Source organism: Cylas formicarius, unplaced genomic scaffold (assembly GCF_029955315.1).
Source record: "Cylas formicarius isolate icCylForm1 unplaced genomic scaffold, icCylForm1.1 PGA_scaffold_10__41_contigs__length_53128322, whole genome shotgun sequence".
In the NCBI taxonomy this organism is placed as follows: domain Eukaryota; kingdom Metazoa; phylum Arthropoda; class Insecta; order Coleoptera; family Brentidae; genus Cylas; species Cylas formicarius.
The window spans coordinates 51,830,407-51,858,385 of record NW_026844214.1 but is presented as its reverse complement, the minus strand read 5'-3'; the positions used below and the strand labels follow the sequence as shown (position 1 = coordinate 51,858,385).

Here is a 27,979-nt window from a genome sequence, read left to right as displayed (position 1 = left end):
AATATACTGCATTGGGAAAAGTCCGGGTACTATTTTGTTTTGTGTTTGTTTAATGACTCGGGCAAGTTCGGAAAGTATGAAAACAAATCAACTTCTAGATTCGAAATGTTTGCACTATACTTAACTGCCTAGTTTCTTCCATGGACCTTTTTAGTCTATGCTTCTACTATCTATTCGACATGGAATAATAAACAACACACTTTCATAAAAAGAGTTACCAAATTTGAAAACCGACGAGCCGGTTGTTATTATTTTAGTAGCTACAGAAATAGAGTCACTTATCTCCAATAAAATAAGCAATACGTTTTAGGGTCAATCATATATCTATAGCAATCCTTTCGTTTTAAACCATTTATTTTATTTTTCCCAAAATATCACACATAAGAAAATTATCTAGGTACGACGAGTAAACAGCAAGGATTCGAACCATTTAAATTCCAAAGTATAACTGTATTAGGTATGTATTTCCTAATGTTTATTAATTGTGGAAAAATATTAAGTATATGCATGTATTATATATATTTATGTACTTATATTTACAAATTTAAAGATACCTAATTTTAAGAGTCTAAGTTATATTTATTGTCGTTACACAACAGTTTTCAGTTCAGTAACAAGAACATAAACTTTTAAAATATAACAAATCCGATTACCTAATTAAACTTTCCTTATATGCGAATTTTATATCTTATCAACATTTATACAAAATATACCTACTAATTACTACAAAATTTTACGCATTCAACACCTATAGTTGTGCGACATAACATTTAGAGATATGTTACTTAGAATTGCGAACAGTTATATAGACGACGTATCAGACTTAATTTAAGGAGAACGGAATCAAGAATACATCAAAACATTAAAAGCGTTTAAATTAAGATATTGACCATAAGTAGGAAGAAGATAGAAACGTTTGAAAAAAATCGACGCTGTACACTTTTTACAATTGGATGAAAAATAATTGTTAATAATGATATGGTCATTCTAGATTCTAGTATAGATAATAAAAAAATATAATATATATATCTGGAATATCCCACATTGTCAGTGGGAAGTCAAAAATGACACTTGATGATAGTAATTTCAAGAACGCTCTTATTAATGTGCAGCTATTGCTAAAACGGGATAAACACTTTAAGGTATAGCAGGGCTAAGATTATCTGGAAGACGTCGTGACTTTGTCATTTTACCATTACAACTTATTTAATTTTTTTAGCAATAGATATATACACATACATATACAACACGTTTTACTTTAAGGATGCGCAAAGTAATTTTTAACTACTTTTATAATATACTGGTTGTACCAAAACTGTCAAAAGTATCAAAGTTATATTTCTTTAAAACTGCATTGGTCACTTTCTCTGATATTTCACCACGGCTTGGCACAACTTGTGGCATGTTTAAAAAGAAAAGAAATAAATTAATAAATTATATATATATAAATTAATAAAAATAATAGCACAATGAGACAAAGCTAAAGAAATTATCTGACCTTAGGCAACTAGATGTAAAAATCCTTTTATTTGGAAAACACCCGCATTGTCGTATGATAAAAAATAAAATATGCCTAAAAAAGTTTATAATTTATTACCGCATTTTTTCGAAATAATTAAATCTCACCATATATTTATTGTTGTATAGTTTAAAAGAAAATTAAATTGTAGACATTTTCAGTGGCGTGCTGAGAGATACTTTAACAAATTTTATCACTTTTTTTGTAGTGTTTTCCATAGAGCAAAGAAAAATAAAACTTTTTTGTGTTTTCGTATATTTCTCCATTTTCGCATTGAAGTCCAAACAAAATTTTTTAATTTTTATTTTCGAAAACGAGAAAAATTGAAGAGATAAAAAACGTTTCATTTTGGATTGCTCAATCCAAAGAGCAAGTAAAATCATAAAAGAGTCACCGGGGTGTATTTTTTTGTTGATAAAACTTATCTCAAGCTACACCACTGAACAAAATACAAAACCGACTTTTTCATGAAAGGAGAGAATTTAATTCTCATCTAAATGTAGCGTTACACTTGACTTTTTCGAAAAAAAAAAAACAAGTAGCAAGTAACAAGTAGAGTTTCAGTTGGCTCCATCTAGCGACGGCAGTATAAATGACACTAAAATCGCTTTAGCTGTACTGAGTTTAGGAGAATTTTTCTAAATCGAAGTTAAAGCTGCACGATTGCCAGATGTTTTGTGTTTAAAAAGTGTCGAAAATTACGATGGTGACATTTATTGATGTACCGTGCGTTCAAATTATCTTGATAACATTTCAATTGGCTGTAACTTTTTTGTTTTTAGAGATATCAAGGTAAACAAAATGTAGGGTTGGTAGCCAACTTTTTTCCAAGTAACGTATAAAACAAAATTTTCTGACATATAAGCCTACATATTTTTTTAATGCAACGCCCTGTATATTATGTATGTATTTAATAGAATATATTATTCCGATTACAATGATACACAACTTTATATTTTAGTAAACTCGTTTTTGACAAATCGGCAAAAATAGGAAATTTTTATACAATTTCAGAGAGTGCTCTGACTGACAGATAAAAATATGTTTATGTTTTTTGACATATTAGTAAACAACGTGATGGTAAATAGATAGACATAATGAGAATAATAATTTTTTGAAAAACATTTTATCAGCTGCTGAAAGTTCGTTCACTACAAGAAGTTGTAATAGACAAAATACGCGATATTGGTCTTTAAATAATCCTAGACAAATACACAAACTAAAAACCCAGGGGTACCAATCAATTAATGAATGGTGTGGTATCATAGTGGGCATATTTTGGGTCCGATATTTATAGATCAAAACTGAACTGGACATCATTATTTGCAACTCGTAAAGCACCAAATAGAACAATATATACATATCAGCGCTGATTATATGGCAGCAAGATGGTGCGCCTCCTCACAATGTTGTGCAAGTTAAAAGTTTTCTTAATTTGGAATATCCATGGGTTATATCCATTCCTTTGGCAAAGAATTTCAGTTAAGAGACAATCCGGAAACGTTACTAAACGCAAGACATAAAGTGTGTATGTATCGTTGTAATGGGAATAAGATATTCTATGAAACATATTATTATTATATTATACGTCCCTTGGAAAAAAACTTGGCTACCAAAACCTATATTTCGTTTTTTTTTGTTTACCTTGATCTCTAAAAACAAAAAAGTGACAGCCATTTAAAATTCTATTCTCACTTTTTCACATTACAATCGGCTCACCCAATTGGAATTTTCTGCATAAACAGGATATCAAAAATATGATCTATTATTTGCATTCAACATAATTCAAATACCTCCTACGTATTTGATACTTTTAACACCTTTGGTTCAAAATGTGGAGTATGAAAGTATTTTTAAAGTAACCATAAAAGAAGTTCACATGTCTTAGACGTAAAACTTAAAAAACCTTGCGTTTTGGTCACGTGTCGTATCATGTGAACAACCCTAACACAGATTACAACCCATGAGTTTCTTACACTATATTTTGGTAACAATCAGGATATATGTGTACATAAATGTATATAGCGGTTAACAACAAATAGACGTTATGCACATAAGTTTAGGTTAGGTTATAATGGAAGTTTTAGACATTTCTGGACCCGATGAAGAAGTTAATCCAATACCACCGCTTAAATATAATCATATTTTAATGTTATGTTTTTGAGTACTTTGCAAGGACGATTCTGCCAATAATTTTCACTCTAAATACAGGTATAGTTCGTCAAACAATATACCGTTTTTACAACCTTTTATTAACACCCGCCTGTTGTAAAGAATGCGTACCGCAAGCCAGGGCCGTAAATGAGGTGTTAGTGTTCCTAAAAGAGACCCTACTGATTTGCAATTTAAAATATTTTCTCTCTATTACTGAGGGTCCTTCTTCTTGATGTGCCATATCCGTTTTTTACCGAACGTTAGCAATCATATTGGCTATCAATAATTTATTAACCGCTATCATAAACAGCGTATTAGTTGACCACTGTCTTCTTCTGGGCATCGTCTTACCATGCATGATCAACTGCTGGATGTTGCATGTTTCAACGCTATATCGTTGATCTTATATTCACCCAACAAATTTTCCTGCTTCGAATAAGTTATTTGCCAGTGTGAAGATAAAAGAGGGGGTACGTTTATTAGCAGCCTTACGGATTATGAATTTGGCATTTTACAATGATTGCGTCTTCGTAAAATTCGTTTTTTTTGTAATTTTTTTCAGGATCACTTAAAAGAATTACATGAAACACTGAGTATTGTCTACAAAATGTCAACGTTGCTTTTTACATTTTTAAGCTACACGAACAAATAGACGCGCATGCTGTGGAATCAACAAACATATTAGCCGAAACCACTGTTATCCCCACCACAAAAAAAATTATTGTGGCCGAGTTTACATTTTGCCTATTATTCTTCGGATTTCCTTTTTTGGCAACTTAGTTTTGTTTTCAGTAAGCAGCTGGGCGGGCGTTTTTGTACTGGGTGAGTGAAGTTATATCTCATTCGTTTCAAAAGTTATGAGAAAATGGAAAATAGAAAAGTTTGAAAGATTATTTTGAATTATACATTTTTTATATCAAACACCCAATGTTAAATGTTGCTTTCAATTCGTTTTGAAATTCTTCCACTATTTTATTATCACTATAATTAATGCATACCCAAACCTGCAATATTTTAATTATGCTAAAAAAGGACTAGTGCAAAAAATTACCATATTTTTAGAGGTTGTTTCTAATTATTTTGTTTTGTAAGGGAGAGAAAGAAGGAAAAAGTTGTAGGTTTTTGTAAGATCTTTCAGAAAAAAAAAACGATTGTGGGGTGAAAAGTTTCCGACCAAAATTCACGAAATGAAGTTCGAATTGATGACGCAACCTCCCTACTTTCCAGACTTAGCCTCCAGCGACTATTATCTTCTCCTTTTTCCTCAAAAAATGGTTTGGCAGTAATAGATTTTAGAGCAACGACGAAGTTATCGAAGCTGTAAATCAGTATATTGAGGAGCTTGACGAATTTACGTTTAAAACTGATATAGTCAAATTACAACACCGTTATGAGAAATGTTTCGGTGTTGATGGAGATTACGTTGCAAAATAAAGCAAATTTTTTTTTAAAAAACATCGCTGTTCTTGATCAGGTCGGAAACTTTTCACCCTACCTACGTATGTACCGAAAACCTTATCGAAGCACCCACTTATTTAATAAAGTACAAAATATCTAAAACTGGAGATTAAAAGCAAAAAAAAATGTCAAAACATCGTTTTTCTTGGTCAGGCCGGAAACTTTTCACCCCACCCTCGTATGTACTGAAAATCTGATTGAAACAGCCACTTATTTAATCAAGTACAAACTAAACAAAAATGGAGATTAAATTAAAAAAAATGAATGTGAAAACATCCTTTTTTGTCAGGCTGAAACTTTTCACCCCACCCTCATAGGTAGCGAAAATCTGAGTGAAACACCCACTTATTTAATAGAGTTGAAACTAACCATAACTAATCAAAACTGGAGATTAAAAGCAAAAAAAATAAAAACATAATTTTTATTGCTCAGGCCGGAAACTTTTCACGCCACCCTCGTATGTACCGAAAATATTACTGAAACACCTACTTATTTAATAAAGTACAAACTAACCAAAACCGGAGATCAAAACCAAAAAAAAAAGAAAAAACCTTGTTTTTCTTGCTCAGGCCGGAAACTTTTCACCCCACCCTCGTATGTACCGAAAATCTGATCTTGTTTAATAAAGTACAAACTAACCAAAACTAATCAAAACGGGAGGTTAAAAGCAAAAAAAAAAAAAAAAGAAAAAACATCGTTTTTCTTGGTCAGGCCGGAAACTTTTCACCCCACCCTCGTATGTATCGAAAATCTGATTGAAACACCCACTTATTTAATACAGTACTAACTAACCAAAACTAATCAAAACTGGAGATTAAAAGCAAAAAAAATAAAAGCAGAGTTTTTATTGGTCAGGCCGGAAACTTTTCACGCCACCCTTGTATATGGTGTGCCCTTCAAGGAAATCGATATTTTTCAATTTAAAATTCTAATATCAAATAGTATTCTTCTAGAAAAATCAAAATATTAAAACACTACTAGGTTTATTCATAAAGAATTTATTAAAAGGACTTCAAAACAAAATTAAAATATGGGGTGTTCCATTAAAAAAATGCAAGTTTTATTAGTCGCGCTTTTTGAGCCACCCCGTATATTTTAAAATAATTTTAAGCCATCTTTACAATGTTCCCGTTTTCTCATAACTTTCGAAACCAACGATATAATGAAGTTAACCCTATAGTTGGCTCACCCTGTATACAAGGGACGGATGCCCCTAAATTTCACATACCTACCTGCCGTTTGTTTTATTTTCTATGCGGTCATATTTGCTACAGAGAAAAGCTGCTACCATTTTGGCCGTGCCGATTATTGAATGTGGTTTTGAAATGACAGTACTATTTGATGTCGACGTCAAAGTTGCATGTTTAATTAGCAACGTTTCGAACCGTAAACATTTTACGCTAGCGCGTTTTCTGCGATTTCACGACGACAGTAAAACTGGATTTATTGAACGAACTACTACTACAACGTTAGCACCAGTGGCGGCGGGCGTTACAAATTTCTCAGGGCGGCGAATCAGGGTAGCAGGTCGCAATTGCAGGCGGCGCCACCGTCGCCCGTGGAACAAACGTCGACGCACCAGAGCCGCCAGTAGGTCTTCTTTGCGGTGATGCTCATGGTGTCGGTGCTCATTACGGAAAATGGCGAGGCGGAGTTTTGCTCGTTGGGGGTGTTATTGAAATAATTTTTCAGCAGATCGCAGCTCTGACACCCGTATATCTGGAAAAAGTCAGAGATATTACGTCGTTGGTCGCGTGGAAGGGGAAAATGTCGAAGGAGAGGGGTCGATAATCGTTTTTTCGCGTATATTTAAAGGGTGACACTGTTTTCATGTTAGTTACGAAACATGTCACTCTGCTTGTGGTATGGTGTGTTCATAGATATAAGAAAGTGACCAATTGCTTTTGAATGGGATTATCCAAGGGTGGTCATTAACATACAATGCAACAAGATTATTACCTAAAGTTTCGGAACTTAAATTCAGGTAAAATTGTGGTACGTAATAGAAAATAATTTTATACCTATCTGTGTTTAATATTCTTCGGTTTAGTATACTACTTAGTTTAAGTTTATTAGTAATCATTCTTATTTCGTGTGTAATACAGCGTGTGTTGAATCGTGTACGAATTATGCAAAATATTTGCGAGTCTAGGAGATGCTCCCGCCCAAATGTAGAAAACACTATTCTATTGAGAGTAAGGGAGTTATAAACATTGTTTATTTGACTCTCATTGAACGTGGTGCCAGCAAGCAAGCATCTTTAGAAGAAACGGCCACATTGACGAAAATTCAACTGTATGGAAAATCGTATTTCAGCGAGGAACAAAAGAAGCGATGCTGACATTTTCCCGAGTGTAAATGAAAGTGATCAAGATATAATACGGCGTAAAATTGGTGGATATACATTAGATCTTAATTAGGAAAGATGAAACCGGTGTTAAATGTGGCAGAACTACTTTATGGAAGTGTATTCAACACATGGGTTTTAGATTTAAAAAAATTGACAAAAGGCAAGTTTTAGTGGAGTCTTTTAGAATTCGGAAATGGCTACTGGAATATCTAGAAAAAATTAGGATTTACAGAGAACAACAAATTTTATTTACTTGAACGAAACCTGGTTCGACACTTATGATACCCCTAAAAAGGGTTGGATTGACCCAACTGATAAGTGTAAAACAAACGCGCCATCACAAAGAGGTAAAAGAATAACTATTTTGCATGTTGGCTCTAAAGATGGTTGGATTCCAAATGGACTGTCTGCGAAAAATATTAAAGATTCTTCTCTGGATTACCACCGCTGATTTATTTGAAAGTTGGTTTAAAAACAAACTATTTCCAAGCATTTCTTCTAATAGCGTAATTGTAATGGACAATGCAAGTTATCACAGTAGACTAAACCCCCTTCCTCATGTGACACAAAAGCAAAAATCCAAAAATACATGTATAATAACGACATTTATTTTCACGAAGATTATACCAAAAAGCAATTAATTGAGGTTCTACAAAGCTTGAACCTACAAAAGGAATACGTCTGTTATTATTATGCAAAATATCTATTGCATACAGTTTTAAGGCTTCCACCTTACCACTGTATATTTAATCCCATTGGCACCAACTGAAGTCTGCCATTCGTCGTAACAATGTTTTTCCCTGTGTTAACTCCAATGTCCTCAAACTTGTAGAAACCGAAATTTTTAACATCCCTCCACAAAGTTCTGTTAAACATTCTGTTAAACATATAGAAAAAGCAGAACAAACGTATATCCATATTGCAAATAATATAGAACAAATAATGATTAGAACAGGCGATGATAGCGATAGTGACGCTGATATATTATGTGAATAATTTTAAGTAATTTAAGTAGGTAATAAAAGTAATTTGTAATTTTATTTTAGATTTAAACATAAATAAATAAATATTGTTTAGTATCTTTCCTAACAAAACCCCAAATAATTAAATTCCAAGCAAAGTACGGACTGTTGGGCCCTATTTCATTCTTACAGCTTGCCCGGGTCTTTCCTTAATTCTTTACAGTTAGTCACCCTCTTATATATATGAACAGACTTTACACTAAATATGGCCCCCTGATACATGGTACTGGACTGGGTTATTCATTATATTTTGACTTTGTAAATACAAATTATTTTGAAGATAACCGACGTATGAAGTTTGCGGTGTGAAGGCTTTGGAGGGAACCTAGTGATCAGGTCCATGACTGTCTGGTTAATCCAAGTAAGCGTCGATCTGGTGAAAATGCTGAAATTTTTTTTTATCCTGATCTTCCTTGAACCTGCGATACCATTTGTAGAATAATTTCCTGCGCCATCGTATTCAGATTGCTCTGAAGTTCATGACGTTTTGGGCCACATTTTATCTTGACCTGAACCTACCCAAGAGTAATGCGGAAATTCTAGGCTCACGACTAAAGCAACTTGCTCGAAAATGACGTAAAAATAACTTTTCATGATTTTTCACAAAAGAAGCCGGTATTTGGTACTCTAAGGACGTGACTGCACTGTTTGGGACAATTGGAATACCCTTCGTGAATAAAAAATACACCGATATTAAAAAAAAACCTCGCTTACCATAACTTAGAGTAAAACTATAAAGAAACCGTAAAAAATTAAAAATTGCTCTTGTATTTAGAAAAGCAAACATAAAAAAAAATCCCTTGTTTTTAGTGAAGGAGAAGCTGAAATTTAACATGTAGGATAGGCCCAAAAATCGTGTTGACCTGTGCAATAATTCAAGAGTCGTTTATTGAAGAAAGAGTTTGGAGTTGACGAGGCAAAAAACTCTTGTTTATTTCAGTTCAAGTTTTTTTTTTATGTGGATATTTGGATCATTAAGTATGTTCCGAAGAGTCTCGGAATTATTTAAATTACTATCCACGCAGTGATTTTTATTTTTTTGCACGAGTTCCAGTCTGCGAGGTTTTTTATTGAATCACGGTATATTTTTTTAAGCCGTCAGACGTTTTCTTAGTGGTGTACCAAAGAAGAGTGTCGCGAAATAGATATAGGGAGCAATTAAAATGAAGAAATCATTTTTGTTATGCTCGAAAATAAACAAAAGCCTTTACCGTGTCAATGTATTTATTCTACACAGAATGCACGATATACAGAATCAGTAATAGTCGTCGCAGTGACAGGCAGCGCCGCCGTTTCCAGAGGCGCACATTTTGAGGCACCAAGTTGACCAATTTGGGGTGGTGGCCGTCTGGTTGCCTGGCCCCTTAGCGGGGGAACTTGTCCTGTTGTTTTGGGCGAAATTCGATTCGTAATATTTGCAATTCTGGCACCCGTATAACTAAAAAATACCCGCCGCTAATTATTTGTTCAGAGTGTCCCAAATTCGTGGGGGATAAGAAGTCGGTTAAAAAAAACGAAAATCAGCAATTTCTCTAGAACTTTTTAAAAAAAATTAATTGTGCACACACACACTTCATTTGTGTGTGAATTTAAAAAATTCACTCAATTTTTCTTATATCTTTTTCAAAACTTTACACAAGGGTTCCGCAATTTTATTTATTGTCGTTTACTATTTACAGATTCATTTTCTGTATATTTTAGTTATGACGTCCATCATGGACATGGCGTAACCACAGATAATTTCTTTACAAGTTTGTCCCTAGCAGATGAACTATTGGAGAAACAAATGACACTTCGCGGAACATTAGGAAAAATAAATCTTATATTCCCGAAGAACTCTTGCCAAAACCTTATAACCCCATTTTTTCGTCAAAGTTTGGTTTTCGGAAACAACATGCAATTGTGTCCTATGTGCCTAGCAAGAATAAGGCTGTCCTTATGTAGTCTACGGAGCATCATGATGATTCCGTTGCGGGAGCAAATATGAAGTACAAGCTTGGCATAATACTTCATTATAATGAAACAAAAGGTGCCGTAGATACTACCGATAATATGGTATGGTTTGTTCATAGATATAAGAAACTGACCAATTGCTTTTGAATGGGATTACCTAAGGGTGGTCATTAACACACAATGCGACAAGATTATTACCTGAAGTTTCGGAATTTAAATTCAGGTAAAATTGTGGTCCGTGATAGAAAATAATTTTATACCTATCTGTGTTTAATATTCTTTGGTTTGGTATACTACTTGGTTTAAGTTTATCAGTAATCATTCTTATTTCGTGTGTAATACAGCGTGTGTTGAATCGTGTGCGAATTATGCAAAATATGTCCGAGTCTAGTGTATCTCAAATGTAGAAAACACTATTCATTGAGACTAAGGAAGTTATAGACGATGTTTATTTGACTCTCATTGCACGTGGTGGCAGCAAGCAAGCATCTTTAGAAGAAACGGCCACATTGTCGAAAATTCCAACATCAACTGTATGGAAAACTGTGAATAATCCCATTTCAGCGAGGAAAAAATGAAGCGACGCTGACATTTTCTCGGGTGTAGATGAAAGTGATCAAGATATAATACGGCGTAAAATTTACCAGTTATACGAGGAACAAAGCGTGCCTACATTAGATATCTTAATTAGGAGGCTTGAAAAAGATGAAACTGGTGTTAAATGTGGCTGAACTACCCTATGGAAGTGTATTCAACACATGGGTTTTAGGTTTAAAAAAATTGATAAAAGGCAAATTTTAATGGAATCTTTTAGAATTCGGAAATGGCGACTGGAATATCTAGAAAAAATTAGGATTTACAGAGAACAACAAAGGCCAATTATTTTCTTAGATGAAACCTGGTTCGATACCCCGGAAAAGCTCAACTGATAAGTGTATAACAAACGCGCCATCAAAAAAGTATTTTGCATGCTGGCTGCAAAGATGGTTGGACTTTCTCCCTCTGCGAAAAATATTAAAGATTCTTCTCTGGATTACCATGAAGACCCCACCGCTGATTTATTTGAAAGTTGGTTTAAAAACAAACTAGCGTCATTGTAATGGACAATGCAAGTAATCACAGTAGACAGTTGACTCAAACCCCTTCCTCATGTGACACAAAAGCAACAACGCAAAACTACATGTATAATAACGACATTTATTTTCACGAAGATTATACCAAAAAGCAATTAATTGAGGTTCTACAAAGCTTGAACCTACAAAAGGAATACGTCTGTGATAATTATGCAAAAAATCTAGGGCATACAGTTTTAAGGCTTCCGCCTTATCATTGTATATTTAATCCCATTTAACATGTTTGGCACCAACTGAAATCTGAAATCGTCGTAACAATGTTTTTCCCCGTGTTAACTCCAATGTCCTCAAAATTATAGAAACCGAAGTTTTTAACATCCCTCCACAAAGTTGGCAAATTCTGTTAAACATATAGAAAAAGCAGAACAATTCGTATATCCATATTGCAAATAATATAGAACAATAATAATTAGAACAGGCGATGATAGCGATAGTGATACTGATATATTATGTGAATAATTTTAAGTAATTTAAGTAGGTAATAAAAATAATTTGTAATTTTATTTTCGATTTAAACATAAATACATACATAAATAAATAAATATTGTTTAGTATCTTTCCTAGCAAAACCCCAAATAATTAAATTCTAAGCAAAGTACGGATCTGTTCGGTCATATTTTATTCTTACAGCTTGCCTGTGTCTTTTCTTAGTTCGTATCAGTTAGTCACTTTCTTGTATCTATGAACAGACTTTAAAAAATATTCAGCTCATCGAATTAGTAATAGATGGCCGAATGCAATTTTTGGACAGCTATTAGACGTCGTGGCACTAAATACATTTATTTTATGAAGTGCAAAATCTCCAGACGAAAAATCAAAAGCAAAGACAGCAGAAGAAAATTTCTTTTGGACTTCGGAGAGTCATTGATTAGGGGAAACGTCATAAGAAGATTTAAAACAGAACCAAGAATTCCCAACAGTGTCAAATCATATGTGCTAGAAATGTTTCCAGAATTGGAAAAGCGCCGTGAAATCCATTCCGAAGAAAATGAACGGCCTGTTTCTGGACGATGTCATTTGTGTAATAGAAAGAAAGATCGCAAGTCCAGGCAACAATGTTACAAGCACTGACCATAGTGTGAAACAGATAATTTGCAGATTATGTATAGAAAAACGTAAGAATTAATATGAGTAGAGGAGTTCGTCTAACTTTTTTTTTAACATTTTTGAGAATTGTTTATTTTGTTCAACTTTTTCAATAAATAGAATATGCATTATATATATTTTGTACAATTGTACCCCACATAGTGTTCTGCTAACTTTTTGACAGCGCTACGACGAAGGTTAAGTTTACACTTTTTGTTTCATATTTTGAAAAAATGCATGTGTCACACATTGATTTACTTAACAGTACTTGGGATATTGATATATCAATGTACAGGGTGGACACTTTATTAGGCCCCTGTCACTTTTCTCTGGAGCTACTGATTTTAGGAAATAAAGTTTATACAAAAGTTTTATGGTTTAAATTAACTTTTAATTTTTTTTATATATATACAGGGTGTCCGATAAGTGCTGGACCGACGTTAGCTTTAAAATTTGAAATATATTTTGATATTTTTAGAATCCCTGTCAAAAATAAAAGTAACTTTTATGGAAACTACTTATTCGAATTTTGTGTAGTTTAGAGAGAAATTGAGATTAAAGATTTTTTTATGTAAAATTTTGTTCTTAGTAAATATGACCTTCCACCAGTAATGACTCTAGACCAAATTTTAAACACATTTTTAATTTTAAATTTTTAATTTAAAATTATACAGGGTGTCTTAAATTAAAATATATATTTTTTTAAATTTCAACTTGCAGTATTCTTTTTTTTTTAATGGCATGCCCATTTTTTCTCAAAGCGGGTCAAAATAACTATACCAGCCGAGGAAGACCATATTTACTAAGCACATAATTCAGCATAAAAAAATATATAGTCTAAATTTTTGTCTCAACTACAATTTTTTTTATAGGTTGATTCTTAGGGTTTGGTCCACAGTGAACAAAACTCACAAATAATTTTAAAACACTGTAATTGTCATTGACGTTTCGACCGGCATCCCAGGTCTTTCTCAAAAACAAGGGACAAAAAAAAAAGCGAGATCATACAAAGAATTAGTTCGCTATCAAAAAATAAAACGTCTAACACAGAATATCTTAAACAGTAGACATATACGATTTTAAAAATTACAAATATTACAAAAACAAATTACATATATTAGTCATACTCACAAATTTATTAATTTATTTTTAAATGTCTATTATTAGCGCTGTTTAGGAAAAAGTACCACAACATACATCATTGCCAAAAACAATAACGTTCTTGCTTTGGCGTACGAATGACAAATAGAAGTGGAAAATAAACATTCATTGTGTCTGACGTCTTTTTTTTTTCCCTCTTAGTTTTTATTTATTTATTTTTTTAGAGTGTACGTTTGTGTTAAGTTTAAGACCTACTGATACGCGGTGGAGCATCTGAGCATTAAAATGGTCTACTTTAACAATTCGAAATAGATTTCACTCAGGTGTTTTATGTCGGTTTTCGCGTTTATGGCGTTTTTATTCCTTTGAATATCATCTCAATTATTTCCCTTTTTTGTGTGTTTGGTTCGGTAGTAAGTATTTTTGTGTCATCGAAGTTAAAAGTATGTGTTTTCTCCGTTATATGGCTGCTGATGGCTGTTTTGTTTTTTTTTTGTCGTACTTATGGCCATTGATGCGGTTCGTCAACGGTTGACTAGTCTGTCCAATGTACATTTGGTCACAGTCGTTGCACGGGATTTGATATACAATGTGACTTTTTTTATCTTTGGGTATTGGTGTTTTTAGTTTACTGAAATTCCTATTTAACAAATTTTGACCCTTGTGGCAGATTGTTACAGAGCTTCCCTTAAACACATTCGAGATTTTTTCCGATAAATTTGGTATGTATGGCAACCAACAATATTCTCGTTTTGATGGTTGTGCGTTTTCCTTAACAGAAATCTTGTTATAGAATTTATGTATCCTTCTTTTAAAAATAGAGTTAATTAAGGCACTTGCGTAATTGTTTAGTTTTAGTGTGTACTTAGCCTTATATGTATATAGCTCCTTTTCTGTACTCTGGATCAGATAGATTTATAGCTCTGTCAGCCAACCCGATAATAACAGTCTTTTTTGTGATATTGGGTGTTGGGAGTGAAAATTAAGGTCTCGTCCAGACCATGTATCTTTTGTGTACCACATCGTTCTGATTTTGTTTTCCTTGCGTATTAGTGTCATGTCTAAGAAGTTAATTTTGTCATCTTTTTCATATTCTATGGTAAATTTAATTTTTTTGTGATATGAGTTAAAACTATTCAGAATGAGGTCTCCCTTTTCTTTAGGTATTGCTAGAAAACAGTCGTCGACATATCGATATAAACAGGGTAATTTAATAGTCATTTTGTCAATAACTGTTTTTTCTAGGTCTTCGAGAACAAGTTGCGCAATTACACTCGAAATAGAAGCACCCATGGCACAACCGTCAATCTGCTTGTAATATTTATTATTATATATGAAATAGGTCGAATTTAGAGTTAATTTTATGGCTTCCACGAAATCGTCTAGTGGAATGTCTGTGTGAAGTTTGATCATATCCCATTTTTTATTTATTATGTCTATAGCTAAATCGATACGAATGTTTGTGTAGAGGGACACTACATCTAGAGATGCTAAAATGTTTCATGTGGTAGAGCGATTCTGTTAATTTTTTCTTTAAACTGCCACGAATCTTTAATATAGTATTCATTATCAAATATATATATATATATATATATATATATATATATATATATATATATATATATATATATATATATATATATATATATATATATATATATATATATATATATATATATATATATATATATATATATATATATATATATATATATAATAAATAATTTTAAAATTTAATTTAAACCATAAAACTTTTTTTTTCAAAAATCAGAGAAAAGGTACGGGCCCCTAATCAAGTGCCCACCCTGTACTATCAATTCTTTAATTTATGATTGAATGGTAATAAATACGCAACATATGTATGGACGTCGTGTTCGGCAAGGCTTTCGATAAGATAGACGATAAGCTGCTGCTAGTTGAACCGTCCGAGATCGGTGTGGATTGGGTCTTATCACAAAGTCAAAGCTGGGATATACACTATGCCACCTCCTGCGTCCCTCGAATTTCCCATTCAGTTTTTTCTCATTTACATTCCTTCCTACTGCATACAGTTACAGGAAGATATTCAGTGCTGCAAATATAACAGTCTCATAATGGCTGCTGATTTTACTAGAAATTTCGTTTCTGTTTCCTTCTCGGAATGATACTGGACTAATTTTTCAATTTTTCCTGTTTTCAAATGCTTAATAATAATAATAATAATAATAACATCTTTATTATCTCACATAGGTACTTCGAATACAATTAGTGTATTATGGATTTCGTCAAATAGGTCATGCATATGAGGCAGAAAATTACATTAAAGTGATGTCAAACATTAATAATTAAAATATTCGTTTAAATTATAAAAACAGTTTTCTAGGAGAAAAAACTTTAGTTTGGATTGAAACATGTTTACATTACTACTGCTCTTTAGCTCTGGGGACAGTCTATTGTAGACTCTAATACCGGTGTTCGTAAAATATTTTTTTGAAAATTCTAGTCTATTTTTTTTTATGGAGAAACAGTCTTTGTTACCTGGATCATAGTCGTGGAAATCTCCGTTTTTTTGTAAGATATTTTTATTTTTATATACCCATTAACAAACTTCTAATATTTATATAGACGCTAAAGGCAGTATTTTAAACTCCCGGAACTATCCGGCAATACACCTTAGGACTTTTTTTTGGGATTTTTTTTGTGAAATCCGTTAAAATTTCAAAAACAATTAGATTTAGGTATAGGACAATATACAGAAAAGATGTCTAGAATTTTGTATAGAATTCAAAAATGAAGTGTTACACCAGGAAAATCGGAAAGTTGATGCCCGCCCACAAAAAACACCCTGTATATGCAACACTAAAATAAATTGAAGCTTTGTAATACCCTAATTAACTTTTGGCTCCATCCCCTAAACGGACCAACCTATACATAGTTTTTAGAAATAGTTCAAAGAGAAGCACCACAAAAAAAATAAACAACCAATAAATAAACAGATAAATAAAGATAACTCTCACCTGGTAGTCGTAGCTCTCGCAAAACGTCGAGCACACTGCGACGAAGTCCGCCTCGTAAGTTTTCGCCTCGTACTGACAATTGCACAGCGGAAAACCGAGGCCGTTTTTGCACAGCACATCGCAGGAATCCTGCCGGGTCGACACGTTATACTTGCCGTCCGCGGTTACGCTTTGATTGCCGTTATCGGCGGAGACGGGCACGCTCGCAGGAACGAGATCGACGCAATCGCTGCCGCAGGGTGTGCCGCCCAACCCAGAAGTGCACAGTTCGACGCAGATGCGGTGCTTTTGGCTCTGGGAGACGATTGGTCGGAGGGCGTTGTCGGATTCGAAGTAGACGATACTGCGGGCGGACACCCAGCAGCACGTCAGCAGGAATACGGCGAGAGTCGCCACCGTCGACGTCCTGCGAAACGTGGGTGGTCGTTTAAGCGCGGGGGGGGGGGGGGATTTTGAATTATGTCGCAGTTGAAAAAGATCAACGGCAACAATGTCGAAACCCCCAACCCCCAGTTTTTAATTCCTGCCCGGCGGTTATTAAAAGTTTGAAAACTTGTTCAATAGCCGCTCGTTACGAGCCAATGGGGGTCCCAAATTTGGCCCATTCGGTCGTTTTTAACGGCGACCGGAGGTTTTGTTCCTCAACTATCTGGAATTGCGATCGTATCTCGAAACGGGTGCCATAGTTCGTATTCGTATGATAATAATAATTTATTGGCTGTAAGTATTAGCAGCATATGTGAGAAACGAAAACTGCAAATACAAAAATTGTAGGTCTTGATGCGGCCTATGACGCCGTTTGACCTAATTAGGCTAACTAACCAAACCAACTAACCAAAATAAAAATTTTTTTTCGACGGTGATCATTTCTGTACTAACGGCGATCCCATAGGACTTACCGTTGCCGAGATATAAAATTTTTATACGAGCGCAGATACTTTCGAAAAGTTCGATTTCATCGATTTTCGAAAGTAACAAGCAAAATTGAAGTTGAAGTTCAATTTAAAAAAATTCCGTATAAGATAACTTTCAAAATGTAGGCTTAGTAGAAAGTGACGTATAAAACAAAAGAATTTTCTGACATATAAGCCTACATAATATTCATATTATATATGTGTTGAATAGAATATCTCATTCTGATTGCAATGATGTAGCACACTGTATATTTTGGTCAGCTCGTTTTTGACAAATCAGCAAAAATAGGAAATTTTTATATAATTTCAGAGAGTGCCCTGACTGACAAATAAAAGTATGTTTATGTTTGACATACATATCAGTAAACAACATTGATGGTTGAATTATTGTCCTAGTTATTATGGTTAAAAAGCTCCTTTCATATATTTCGAAGGCTGGCAAAGGAATTTGAAGAAAACCGTAACGCTAGGAAGGTATGTAGGAATTATAATGTTTCAAATGAAGAAAATAAGGCACACATATGAAATGTGATGCATTTAAATTTCGTAAAACTCAAAATTCAGTAAAACTCAAAAACTAAGTGCAGAACAATTTTATTATTTATTTTATAAATAATCATAATGAGAATAACAATTTTTTGAGAAACATTTTATGGAGTGATGAAAGTTCGTTCACTACAAGGAAGGGTTGTAATAGACAAACTACGCGATATTGGTATTTAAATAATCCTAGACAAATTCAGGAAATAAAAATAGATGGGTCTGATATTTATGGATCAAAAGTTAACTGGAGATCATTATTTGCAACTCTTAGAGCACCAAATAGAACAATATATAGAAAATTATTATTGTGCAATTTAAAAATTTTCTTAACATGGAATATCCCAATAGCCCCGACTTAATTGTAACGGATTTTTTCTTTTGGCGACACGTAAAAAGTCACGTGCACAGAACTCCTTCTAATAATGTCGTGGAACTTCGGCAAAGGATTTCAGAGACAATCAATGAGTTAAGAGACAATCCGGATACGTTTCTAATGTGTTCAAAAAAATGGTGGTCACATACAGCAGTATTTAGAATAGTTAAACAATTTTTTACTTTAGGATGCGTTATCATTTTTATTGTTTTTGTTCTATTTTAATTTTCAAGTACCCTTTGAAATTATATAAAAATTTCTTATTTTTGCCGATTTGTCAAAAACGAATGGACCAAAATATAAAGTGTGTTACGTCATTGTAATCAGAATAAGATATTCTATTAAACACGTATATAATATACAAGGTGTTCCATTTAAAAAAGTATGATGTAAGCTTATATGATAGTTTTGTTTTATATGTCACTTGGAAAAAAACTTGGCTACAAAAAAGTTAGAGTCAATTAAAGTGTTATCAAGATAAAGCCACCAAATATGGAAGACCATTTTGTCTCAGGGATATTAAAAACAACTAGTAAATCAAATTAAAATAAAATATAGCCACAAACGAGTAACCAAATATGGAATAGGTACCCATATATGGGCATAAACTGTCACGTCAATAACAAAAATAGACCTAGAGCCCACACCTTATGCATTTAATCCAGCTTTCCCCACTTTTATCCATGCAAAAAACGCTTTAACAGAACATACCTTCTGCATCAGCAGATTCATCATGTTCACTGCCTACAGCAAACTAGATAACGAACTGTTCTGAGAGTCTTCTTCTTCACAATCACTCTTAATTTTCTTCGTTGTTTGTTTCTCTTCGCAGTTTTCTTCTTATTCTTTGTCTCACTTTCTTTTTCTCGTCTCTTCATATTTTTATTTACTAAATCATGTTTGTAGGGTGAAAATGTTATGACTGTTCTTCCTCTGTTAGATGCTTTTCATTTGAAGCCACCCTGATGGATGTGCAACTCAAAGTGATCGTGGTAGCTGAGTAGTTGAGTACTCAATTTTTTTCTGGGAAAAACAATGAACGTTGGTACAAAATGACCAGTGTCATTCATGCAAACAACGATTGCTGTAAGAGATCTGCTGATGAGTACAGTTATCTTTGTTTACCTTTGTGACCGTCGATTTGTGATATCTTACTTTGTACTAGTGTGGGGCCTGATTGATCCACGTTGTAAATACGATTCTAGGAGGTTTCATCATCAAATCCAAATGCTCCAAAATCGCAAGCTTATCTTTATCATGATTAAAAAATAACTTTAACCACTTCTTTCCAGCCATATCTGATTTACCAAAGGGATTCTCCAAATTATTTAGCTGCTGTCACTTCTGGATGCAGTTCATTTAAGACAGATTTATGGCATAGACGAAATAAAGTAGTCCCAGGTAAAGGCTGTTCATAGATATAAGAAAGTAACTAACTGATACGAATTAAGGAAAGACCCGGGCAAGCTGTAAGATTGAAATATGGCCGAACAGGGCCGTACTTTGCTTAGAATTTAATTATTTGGGGTTTTGTTAGGATATTAAACAATATTTATATTTTAATGTATGTATTTATGTTTAAATCTAAAATAAAATTACAAATTATTTTTATTACCTACTTAAATTACTTCAAATTATTCACATAATATATCAGTATCACTATCGCTATCATCGCATGTTCTAATTATTATTTGTTCTGTATTATTTGCAACATGGATATATGATTGTTCTGCTTTTTCTATGTGTTTAACAGAATTTGTCCAACTTTGTGGAGGGATGTTAAAAACTTCGGTTTCCATAAGTTTGAAGACATTGGAGTTAACACGGGGAAAAACATTGTTACGACGAATGGCAGATTTCAGTTGGTGCCAAACATGTTCAATGGGATTAAATATACTTTGGTAAGGTTAAACTTAAAACTGTTTGCCCTAGATTTTTTGCATAATTATCACAGACGTATTCCTTTTGTAGGTTCAAGCTTTGTAGAACCTCAATTAAATGCTTTTTGGTACAATCTTCGTGAAAATAAAATGTCGTTATTATACATGCAGTTTTGGATTGTTGCTTTTGTGTCACATGAGGAAGGGGTTTTAGTCAACTGTCTACTCTGATAACTTGCATTGTCTATTCCGATTACGCTATTAAGACGAATGTTTGAAACTAGTTTGTTTTTAAACCAACTTTCAAATAAATCAGCGGCGGTGTCTTCATGGTAATCCAGAGAAGAATCTTTAATATTTTTCGCAGACAGAGAAAGTCCATTTGGAATCCAACCATCTTTAGAGCCAGTATGCAAAATAGTTATTCTTTTACCGCTTTTTGATGGCGCGTTTGTTTTACACTTATCAGTTGAGTCAACCCAACCCTTTTTAGGGGTATCATCAGTGTCGAACCAGGTTTCATCCGAGTAAACAATTCGCTTTTGTTGTTCTCTGTAAATCCTAGATTCTAGATATTCCAGTCCCCCTTTCCGAATTCTAAAAGATTCCATTAAAACTTGCCTTTTGTCAATTTTGTAAAATCTAAAACCCATGTGTTGAATACACTTCCATAAGGTAGTTCTGTCACATTTAACTCCGGCTTCATCTTATTCAAACCTCCTAATTAAGATATCGCTTTGTTCCTCGTATAACTGGTAAATTTTACACCGTATTATACTTGATCACTTTAATCTACACTTGAGAAAATGTCAGGACCGCTTCTTTTTTTCCTGACTGAAAAGGGATTATTCACAATTTTCCATACAGTTGATGTTGGAATTTTCGTTAATGTGGCCGTTTCTTCTAAAAATGCTTGCTTACTGGCACCACGTTCAATGAGAGTAAAATAAACATTGTTTATAACTTCCTTAGTCTCAATAGAATAGTGTTTTCTACATTTCGGCGGGAGCATCTCCTAAGATACACTAGACTCGCACATATTTTGCATAATTCGCACACGATTCAACACACGCTGTATTACACACGAAATAAGAATAATTACTAATAAACTTAAACTAAGTATTATACCAAACCAAAGAATATTAAACACAGGTAGGTATAAAATTATTTTCTCTTTCGGACCACACCTAAATTAAAATTCCGAAACTTTAGGTAATAATCTTGTCGCATTGTGCGTTAATGACCACACTTGGACAATCCCATTCAAAAGCAATTAGTCACTTTCTTATATCTATGAACAGACCATACTTTACAATACCATGTCGAAAATGTTGGAATAAACATACTATCGATATACTAAATAGTATGACACTTATGTATACATACGTAATACCTGGTAATACTCATTTGTTACTTATATTTAAAATTTTCTACGTGACATACTTATATTCTTAGAAAAATTAAGGTATTCCATGTTAAGCTACTATTCCATATTTAGTGACTTTCCTTGTTCTATATGCTAAAAAATAATCTAGCTATGTTTTATTTTAATCGACACCATTCGGTAGATACCACGATATTTTTTTCTTACCATAGGAGGCGAAATGTTCAAAATTTTAGGATATTGGTATTGGTGATGCTAAAAATGGCGGCCGAAGTCAACTTTTGTTTTTCTCATTGACTTTCTACTTTTTCAAAATCCTCTTTCAACACATTTATGTTTGGTTAAGAAATCGCAATTCAATTTTAAAATAAATTTTAACAAGGAGTCAATAAAATTGAAAAGAGAGGATCGAGAAAAGAAATAGGTAAGATTTTCGTGCATACATTTAAAGGTTCCAAATCCTCTACCAAAAGCACACTGTACGAAAAGGAAGGAAAAAAATACAGAAAAATGTTTTTAAAGTGTGCGGAATATTTAATATATTAATTTCCTAATTGAAATCACCGTTCACAACGCAGTAAAATATTATAACTCAATACCTAATAACTAGATAAATTTAAGTTCTAATAAGTTTAAAATTAAATGTAAGAGAGTATCTACATCAACAATTATTTTTTAAAATTTTGTTGAAAAAAGTAGGCAGAAACTTCTACAGGCTACTGTAATACTGCAACTTTTCCAGTCTCCATAGACACCAGAAAGTAGACATCTCTAAGCTCGCCTTAATAAAACAGCCGAAATATCCTAGACAAGAATTTTTCTTGCACTTTTTCTTGTAGAGAATGATTAAAGGAGAGCAGTAACTTTTCTAGTCCCCATAGACATCAGAAAGTAGGCATCTCTAAGGCTACCCTTAATAAAACAGCAAACAAGAATTTTTCTTGAACTTTTTCTTGTAGAAAGTGATTAAATGAGAGCAGTAACTTTTCCAGTCTCCATAGAAACCAGAAAGTAGGCATCTTTAAGGGTAGCATTAACAAAACAGCCGAAATACCCTAGAGAAGAATTTTTCTTGAATTTTTTCTTGTAGAGAGTGATTAAATGAGATCAGTGAATTTTACACTGTCCATAGAAACCTGAAAGTAGGCATCGCTAAGGCTAGCTTTAATACAACAGTCGCAATATCCTAGACAATAATTTTTCTTGAACTTTTTATAGTCTTTGTCTATCGAAATATCTTAGATAATAATTTTTCATAGACATGAGAAGTTAAAGCTAGCTTTAACAAAACATTTGCTTCTTTTCTATCTAATCTTGCTTTATTTCAATTAACTTTTACTTAGTTCAATATTTTGCGTAATGGTTAATTTTTGCTTATTTGTAAATAAAGTTATTATTATTATCAAAAATAAGAGACTAAAACTTCTGGCGATTTAACGTTGTTAGTTATTATCAAAGGTGTAAAAAAGAATTTGGAAAAACTGACGTTGTAATAGAATATAGAAGTTCGATAAACGCCGTGTTAGTCTTGAATTAAGAATCAATAAACACCTTCGCTCTTAACTATAAGTGAGACGCCCTGTATACGCGCGTGTCGGGAATTTATATCAAGACAAGGCAAACAACTATCCTCGCATTCTATTTAAACGATAATGCCTCTGGTTAATCAGATTTGGTACGCGTTTGCAAAAAAAATCACCAGAGGGCGCTTACACGCTCGACCGACTGGAAAATGGCCCAGCATCAGGTCTGGCGGTGACATCCGACGCTCAATTGTTTGCCTTCGTTGAGGGAGGAGAGGAGGGAACCGGCCCGCCTGTGTCTGACTGGAATTTATGATGTTTCCAGGGGAGCGACGTGATATATTTGCTGGGATGATGACACTTATTAAATCGTTTGCTCTGGTAATGCCCCGAAGTTATCTTGTTAGCGTTCGAGTGTTTGGGATCGACGCGTTCTAACCGTCGCTCTAATTGTTAATATTTAACTTTTCGAAAAGCCTTTAAATCAACAAGCGCTAGATTCGTCGAAAACCAAAATGTTTTTTACTTGGTGGGGAAAATATAAATAAACCTATATCAGAAACAATGTTTGTCTATACACTGCATGTACAGGGTGTCTAATAATTGAGTGGCAATACTAAAGGGTGTGAAGAAAGTTAAGTTTCAGAAAAAAGGTTAATATCAACAGCAACATCAAAAAGTAAGGTGACTTTGAAGTTAGATCAAAAAGCGTTTATTTATTTATCATGCCCAATACTTTGGAAAGTTTTTATGAAAATAAAAAAAAAATCTATATTCTAAAATTCCCTAGTACGTGTCGGTCGGATGTTTTTGGTGTTTTGGTGGTTTGACGTTTGTCAATTCCAACGGTCACGTGACACGTCAGTCAGTGAATAGATTCGTGTTGTGCAAGCATATACCTTCGCTCGTGCTTAATTAAACTTGTGGCTAAAACGTCAAAAGCTCCAACTTGGGAAGGAGGCAGGACTGGATAGTGGACTTCCTTGAGCAATGAATATTAGAAATACAGGAATTTTGTTGAGTGACAGTAAAAAAAAAACGTAAAAGATACGTTAACGTGCGCACAAAATTAAAAAGCAATGTTTAAAATAGTCTGTTATGCAACAACAAACGCCACTTTAGCCACATGTTTGACTGGGCGCAAACATAGCGTCAGCTTATACGAGGGCAGCGCCAAAATTACCCGGCCTGAATATGAAACAAACAAAGTAGAGTAACAATTTTTTATTATTTTTCAATATAATCCCCCTTAACTTCAATGCACTTATTACATCTCTTTATTAACGACTGAATCCCTTTAAAAAAATATTCTTTTGGCTTGTCTGCAAAATGATCTAAAACAGCCTCTTTTACACGTATGCAGTCTCGCAATTTATGTAATAATGTTGCGTAATATTTGCCATTGACAGTGGTATTAGTGTCTTTAAAATCTATCAAGATAATTCCTTCACAATTCCCAAAAGATCGTGGCCATCACCTTTTTTGTTGACTGGCAGACTCTGAATTTTTTTGGAGGTGCTTCACCCTCAATTGATTCTTTTTTCGATAGAAGGTGATAATAGAGAACCATAGTTTTATCTCCCGTCACAATAGTTTCTATCACAGGATTCGGTTTCGACCCACAGAGTTCCAAAAAAGACCGCGCATACTCGACACGGCGTTGTTTTTGAATAGCCGAAAGGTTTTTAGGAACCCATCTTGCACCAACCTTATGCATACCTAAATGATCATGCAGGATTCGAAGAACACTTGTAACAGAAAGCTTAGTAATTTCTGAGATTTCCATGACTTTTAAACGTCGATCACTCAATACCACCTCTTCCACAATCGCAACAATATCTTCCGTTATGACCTCCACTGGTAGCCCAGTTCTTGAATTATCTTCAAGGGACTCCTGCTCCATTCGAAAACGTTTTGTCCATTCTTTCACTACAGAATACGAAGGAGAACTTTGACCGTACACACCATCCAGCCTTTCTTTAAGAATTTTAGGTGCTAATCCTTCTTTTGTCAAAAACTTTATGACTGCACTATACTCAATTTGCGTTATTTGCGACATTTTTTCGGGCACGTCTTGTTTAAAATGCTGTCAATCAAAAACTATTTGACGCAAGATTTAATTTTTTTTTATTATATTTAAAAGAAGACAAAGTTACAGTGTTATTGGAGCTGCATCCATGTCAGGCCGGGAAATTTTGGCGCTTCGTATCTTTTATAATATGCTAGTACTCAAGGATTACGGGCAAAGTCATTGCAAAAAAAATGTTTCGTGTTTTAGTTTTGAATAGGTCATCGATGACTAGATGTTAAGAGCCATTATTTATGTTATTTATTTTATATTGTAAGCGTGTATCCTTCAAGGTGGAGGACACTTTCCACAATTTCAAAAAGGTTGTTATTAATTTATTAAGAGAGAATTATGAATAGTAGGTAGAATTTTTTTCTCAATACGAATCGTATATTATTTATTTTGTTGTTAGGATGTTATGTTATTTTATTAAAAGTGTAAAAGTAAAAAGAACACTCTTGTAATTTTTTTCTGAACGCCACTAGTTGGTAATTAAAAAGTAGATATTTTGTTTAAGATAAATATTTTATTTTCCACAAAAAAGGTTCTCGATTTAATCAGCCCAGTGGCGAACTAATGAACCAAAACATTATATATTCAATGACATTTTTTTTGTTTATTTTATATTGTTTATGTTTATATTGTTTATTTTTAAATGAAAACCGTGCCACAGACTAAAAAAAAATTAAGAGACTGTCTATGACGGTCTCGTAAAAAACAAAATATTTATTTAGAACAAGACATCTAGTTTTCAGGTACCAACCAGTGTCCTTCAGGAAAAAAAATATAAGACTGTTCTTTTTATTTTCACAGTTTTAATGAAATAATATAACAGTTGGTCTTGGTTGGATAACAAACAATTCATTAAGTTAAAAATATTTATTAATGTACTACCCCTAAACCCGTGACTAAAGTAGAAGCAAATTCATTGAATCAGTAAATTTTGAAGTTATTTATTAATTATTTTTGAAAAAAAAGTTCTTTATTAAAAAAAAATAATTCTGTTCCACCATATGAAATTTTATACCTCAGAACAGTATTAATAGAAAAATATACATTTTTTAGATTTAGTTGCAGAAATCGACTTTTATTACAGGGAATAGTAATCGATGTTCTTTGACTATTTGCACCAAGTAATGAAACTGAAACGCCACTCCTTATACAACCTACATTTGTTTGAAATTTTATTATAACTCGATATCAAGGAAATCACATGACAGGTCAAAGATTTTGAACGAATGCAATGATTTTTGAGAAACGAAGTCACTCGAATCGTTTTGAATAATCGAATTGATGTTCTTTTGATCGATCTCAGTTTTTTTAACCATACAATTTATACCGTCTCCAGTTTGTACACCTTCTTTTTGGTATCGAGTGAAGCAGTATAATCAAACAGTGATAATGATTAAATTTAAAATACTTTCTTAAATGAGACACCCTGTATATTATTGCCACTTTAATAGCAATTTCAATTATATAACATAGACCCATACTCATATATATCGTTGAATTTGTCTTTGAAAGGACTATCCAAAAATGCAATAAACTGTAGGGTGTTCTATTTAAAAAAATGCACCTTTGTTTTACCACCCTGTATATAAAAAAGTGACGGTTAGGAAAATTAAAAAAAAGTAAGGCAATTTTAATAAAAACAACGGTTAAATATATAAACCCGTGACTAAAGTGCCCGAAGTGTCAGTAAGTTGACGAAGCAGAATGACTTACGTGTACTGTAACGCCATGTCGTGCGTTTTCGATGAAACTCTTTCCTGTGCAAGTATTAACGATATTATTTGATCACTTTCATATACACTAAGGCAAGGTTAGGCTTGAGGTTGACGTCGGGCTTTTATATTGCGCTGATAAAATTATCGCAAAAAATCCGATACCCGCAAATTACGTTGTGTTGAACTACATATGTCTAATGGAGCGCGCTATCTTTTGTTATAGTTAATTAGAGAGTTGCGTTAATTAATTCAAGCGTTGGATTAGATTTGTTCACTTGCACTTGTAAACTACCCGTCCTTTTTTTTTAAACGGGTGACGTCAAACCAAACACAGGTCAGGATTGATCTGGATTTTTAATTCATCCTTATATCTATTTTAGCTTTTCTTCGATGGGTAAATTAAAAACGAAAATGTCTTTACTGAAAAATTTGTTTCGGCAAAACTCTTTCAAAACTAACCAAAACATATACATAGACTAGGGTGGGTAAAAAAAAACGATTAAATTTTATTAATAATTTTTACAAAAAAAAAAACAAAAATAAAAACGGTCTTTTATTTTTTCGATAAATCGAATTATTCGAGGTCAAACAATGAAGAATTTACAGAAAAATAACGTTTTGTTCTGAATTCTCATAGTCAATTTGGTGCTCTACAAAAATGGTTATTCGAAATTTAATAAATATTTTCGGTTTATTCATTGAATTAATACATTTTGAGATGATTTATTATCTGGTTCAGAGAAAAAGTTATTTGTTCAAGAAATATCAATAACTGCATTATTAGAAATAGAGTTC

The 27,979-nt window shown here is 33.2% G+C and overlaps 1 protein-coding gene across 2 annotated transcripts; it reads right to left on the bottom strand.

The window, feature by feature from the left end:
- Positions 1-354: 354 nt before the first annotated feature.
- Positions 355-27,264, bottom strand: LOC132707991 (uncharacterized). Of its 2 annotated transcripts, none has more exons than XM_060680049.1 (3): positions 27,183-27,264; positions 16,773-17,178; positions 355-6,850 (listed from the first exon to the last, which is right to left on the bottom strand). In XM_060680049.1, the coding sequence occupies exons 1-3, from the start codon at positions 27,197-27,199 to the stop codon at positions 6,647-6,649; spliced, it is 627 nt and encodes a 208-aa protein (XP_060536032.1). In that variant the 5' UTR covers positions 27,200-27,264; the 3' UTR covers positions 355-6,646. The 2 variants fall into 2 exon arrangements, with proteins under 2 accessions (XP_060536032.1, XP_060536034.1); XM_060680051.1 differs by lacking the exon at positions 355-6,850 and adding an exon at positions 9,720-9,941.
- Between the last annotated feature and the right edge of the window lie 715 nt (positions 27,265-27,979).

Bases quoted from the DNA above. Each gene is read 5' to 3' on its own strand.
- LOC132707991 (XM_060680049.1), bottom strand. The intron at 6,851-16,772 runs GTGAGAGTTATC...GACTTTTTCCAG, and splicing joins GCGAGAGCTACGACTACCAG to ATATACGGGTGTCAGAGCTG.